This window comes from Marmota monax, unplaced genomic scaffold (assembly GCF_021218885.2).
Source record: "Marmota monax isolate L192 unplaced genomic scaffold, Marmota_monax_Labrador192_F-V1.1 WCK01_AAM20220418_F8-fsc00038, whole genome shotgun sequence".
NCBI classification, from domain to species: Eukaryota; Metazoa; Chordata; class Mammalia; order Rodentia; family Sciuridae; genus Marmota; species Marmota monax.
Window position 1 is genome coordinate 13960762 of NW_026692498.1, and position 3447 is coordinate 13964208.

At 40.5% G+C, this 3447-nt stretch overlaps 1 protein-coding gene across 1 annotated transcript; it reads left to right on the plus strand.

The window, feature by feature from the left end:
- The first annotated feature begins 688 nt into the window (after nt 1–688).
- On the plus strand, nt 689–1628 carry LOC124092651 (olfactory receptor 10W1-like). The gene is given in 3 exon segments (XM_046444475.1): nt 689–1100; nt 1103–1312; nt 1315–1628. Coding segments are annotated over 3 exon segments (936 nt in total).
- Nucleotides 1629–3447: the final 1819 nt, after the last annotated feature.

Genomic DNA, 3447 nt, shown 5'->3' on the forward strand with positions numbered 1-3447 from the left:
CCCAAAATTCAGAGCAATTATCTATGGCCTTGCATCATGGATCCTGGAGATGTAATTATTCAAAACAAATCATCTAATTTCAGATATTTCTTTGCACTGATATGGTCCCCCTACACAACTGTGGCAAAATGTGTAATATGTAAGTGACATGAGAAATAATCTAATGTATTATTGAATTTGGAAAAGGAAAGAAGATGAATGAAAGAGACACCTATCTTTACCTTGGAGAACAGAGAGCTAGTCAGATTCCAGATGTTTTAGATATTTCTGACACTAGTCCCCATGCTTGTGACACTGACTTGGGTTTATATGAATGATTTCTATTGCAACTAGTAATTCAGGATCAAGATTTTTTTTTCAAAAACACATTGAATAACAAAAAATATTAAAATTTGGCAGTTGAAACAATAGTTATTTAGTTCTGCTCTCATCCACTTTTCTTCATATTCTCTCACATAATTGGACCCAGCTATGGGCAGTTAGAAATTGAAGTGCAGATACTTCTATAGAAGGATTTCATAAGAGTGCACAAAAACCAAGAACTAGTCCTGATCCTCCTTGTTTTCACTTCCAGCCTTGGAAATTACCTTCACAGCTCAGAGTGCAAACACATCACCAGAGTGATGATACATCATCAGTCTGATCCTTCCTTCTGTCCTGTGACCCTCAGAGAGCAAGCTGTAGCTCAATGACCTGGGGGAACCACTCGGTGATGATGCAGTTTGTGTTCCTGACCTACCCCTCCTGCCCAGAGCTGCAAGTCCTGTCCTTCCTTGGGGTCAGCATGGCTTATGCACTTATCATCACTGGGAATGTCCTCATTGTGGTGTCCATCCAGGCTGAAGCCTGCCTCCATGTGCCCATGTACTATTTCCTGGGCAGCCTCTCAGGGGTAGAAATGTGCTACACTGCTGTGGTGGTGCCCCACATCCTGGCCAACACCCTGCTGTCAGAGAAGACCATCACCCTCCTGGGCTGCGCCACTCAGATGGCCTTCTTCATTGCACTTGGCAGTGCAGACTGCTTCGTCTTGGCTGCCATGGCCTATGACAGATATGTCGCCATTTGTCACCCCTTGCAGTACCCTCTCATCATGACTCTGACTGTGTCCGCCTGGTGGTGGCATCTGTGGTCATCGGCTTGTTCCTGTCCTTACAACTGGTGGCCTTCATCTTCTCTCTGCCATTCTGCCAGGCTCAAGGTATTCAGCACTTCTTTTGTGATGTGCCACCCGTCATGCAACTGGTGTGTACCAACAGCCACTTCCATGAGCTGTCAGTGCTGGTGGCAGCCACACTGGCCTTTGCCGTGCCTTCTTCCTCATCACCACCTCCTACACCTTCATAGCAGCCACTGTGCTCAAGATGCACTCTGTAGCTGGCCGCCACAGGGCCTTCTCCACCTGCTCCTCCCACCTCACTGTGGTGCTGCTGCAGTATGGCTGCTGTGCCTTCATGTACCTGCGCCCCCGCTCCAGCTACCACCCCCAGCAAGATCCGTTCATCTCTCTCGTCTACACACTGGGCACCCCAATGCTCAACCCCCTCATCTACACACTGAGGAACAGCAAGATGAAAGGGGCCATTGGGAAAGTGCTTAACAGGAACTGTGGCTCCCTGACAGCCTAGGACAGGGGAGAGCATGGCCTATCAGACCAGGGTTCAGTTCCAGTGCATCAATATGCCTATATGGCTGGATTTCTCTCAGCTGATGTTCAAGGAAATTTTTTAAAATTCATAAAATTATATAAAAACTATTTATATAACACAAAACTAAGTGCCAGAGACCTTTAAAATATTTCTACCATTTGACTCAATAATTGCTCTTCTAGTAAAGAAATAAAGCAAATGAACATTACATCATGCAAACTAACAAGTATGAGAGGGTGCAGCTAGAAAGAGACAGCTCATTCCATGGGTTTTAACTTTTTTAAGAAATCCAAGAATGGAATTGTCTCCAGCAGTTACGGATAAGGAAACCAACAGGGACTTCCACACCAGCAATAGCAGGAAGTCATTATCACTCCTAGACCCCAAAGGCAAACTTAAGTCTCAGTGTTATCAGACACCAGTGAGAGCTGATGCATGGGGGGGGAACCAACAGGAAGAACTGTGACTTTAGCAGGGGGAAAAGCCACTATGGACAGAACTATGGCCAGGAATGGAGAGAGCAGGGAGAGAAATACCACAACCTCTTTCTGCTCAAAACCTTTTCTCTCTTTCCCTGGACTCGTGGGAAAGAACATGGGTGACTCTGGCCACAGGTATCACCTTATTGGGGCACAGGAGGGGCACAGAAAGACCTTCGTAGTTAGGGATCAACAGAGAAGAAGGAGAACAAAATTGCTTATTATGGTATTCTATGTAAGAATGAAAATATGTTAACAGTTCATTTTCATGATAAAGAAGTGATTAAATGTTACTGCATAAAGTAATATGATTCAGCCTTATATTTATTTTCAAATAATAGTTTTTAGACATAATTAAGTGCTTACTGTGTGCCAGAAATATATATACATATATGTGTGTATGTACGTATGTGTGTGTGGGGGGGGTGTATATCTAAAGTATGTAACATGCATTCTTGAGGGACGTCAATAATGTTATGCCAGCTAATAATATGGTCTTAATTTTCAATACTATCATGTATTTCTGTCTATTTATGTTATTAGTTACTGGTAAAACTGGGTTAAAATCCATAACTATGATTTTGCATGTATCAGTCTCTCCCTTTGGTTTTGGTCATTTTTCTTTCCTGTGTTTTGAAGCTCTGTCATTAGATATAAACTTGCTCATCATTGATATATCTCGCTGATGAATTAACCATTTTGTCATTAAGAAGTACTCTTTTTTCTTGCTGGCTATGATCTGATAAACAAAATTTACCAAAATTATGTTATGTACATCTACTAATATGTCACAGTGAATCCCACAATTTTGTATAATCACAATGCACCAATAAAAAAGAAAAAGAAAAAAAACATATAGTTCATCCTTTTCCATCTTACGAATCATGATGGGAATGTGTATATGCCATATTCCCATGTGCTCCTCATCCATCACTTCTGCTCTTGGCTCTTTTGATTCCTCCTTTCCAATACTTTGAATTTTTAAAGCATTGTTATGTCTGCTATTATCTTTCTAGCTCTATCTATTGTACTATATTGTGTCATATTCTTTTCACAACCTACCATGAGTTATTATAATACCAGTACAGTAAATATGAAGGAAACTCTCAAAATTATAATACCATTTTCTGCCCTTCCATATTTGTGCTGTTATCTTATTTATATTATTATTTTGTTATAAACAGTTAATAGTTTTTAACATGTTTTGAGTAGTTTTCTACATTTTTTTTAAATTTAACTGTAAGTTTATTTTTACTTTATATAAAATTCTAGGAATGCCTTTTTCTTTAATCTTTTAAAAAATGTCATTCCATCATCTT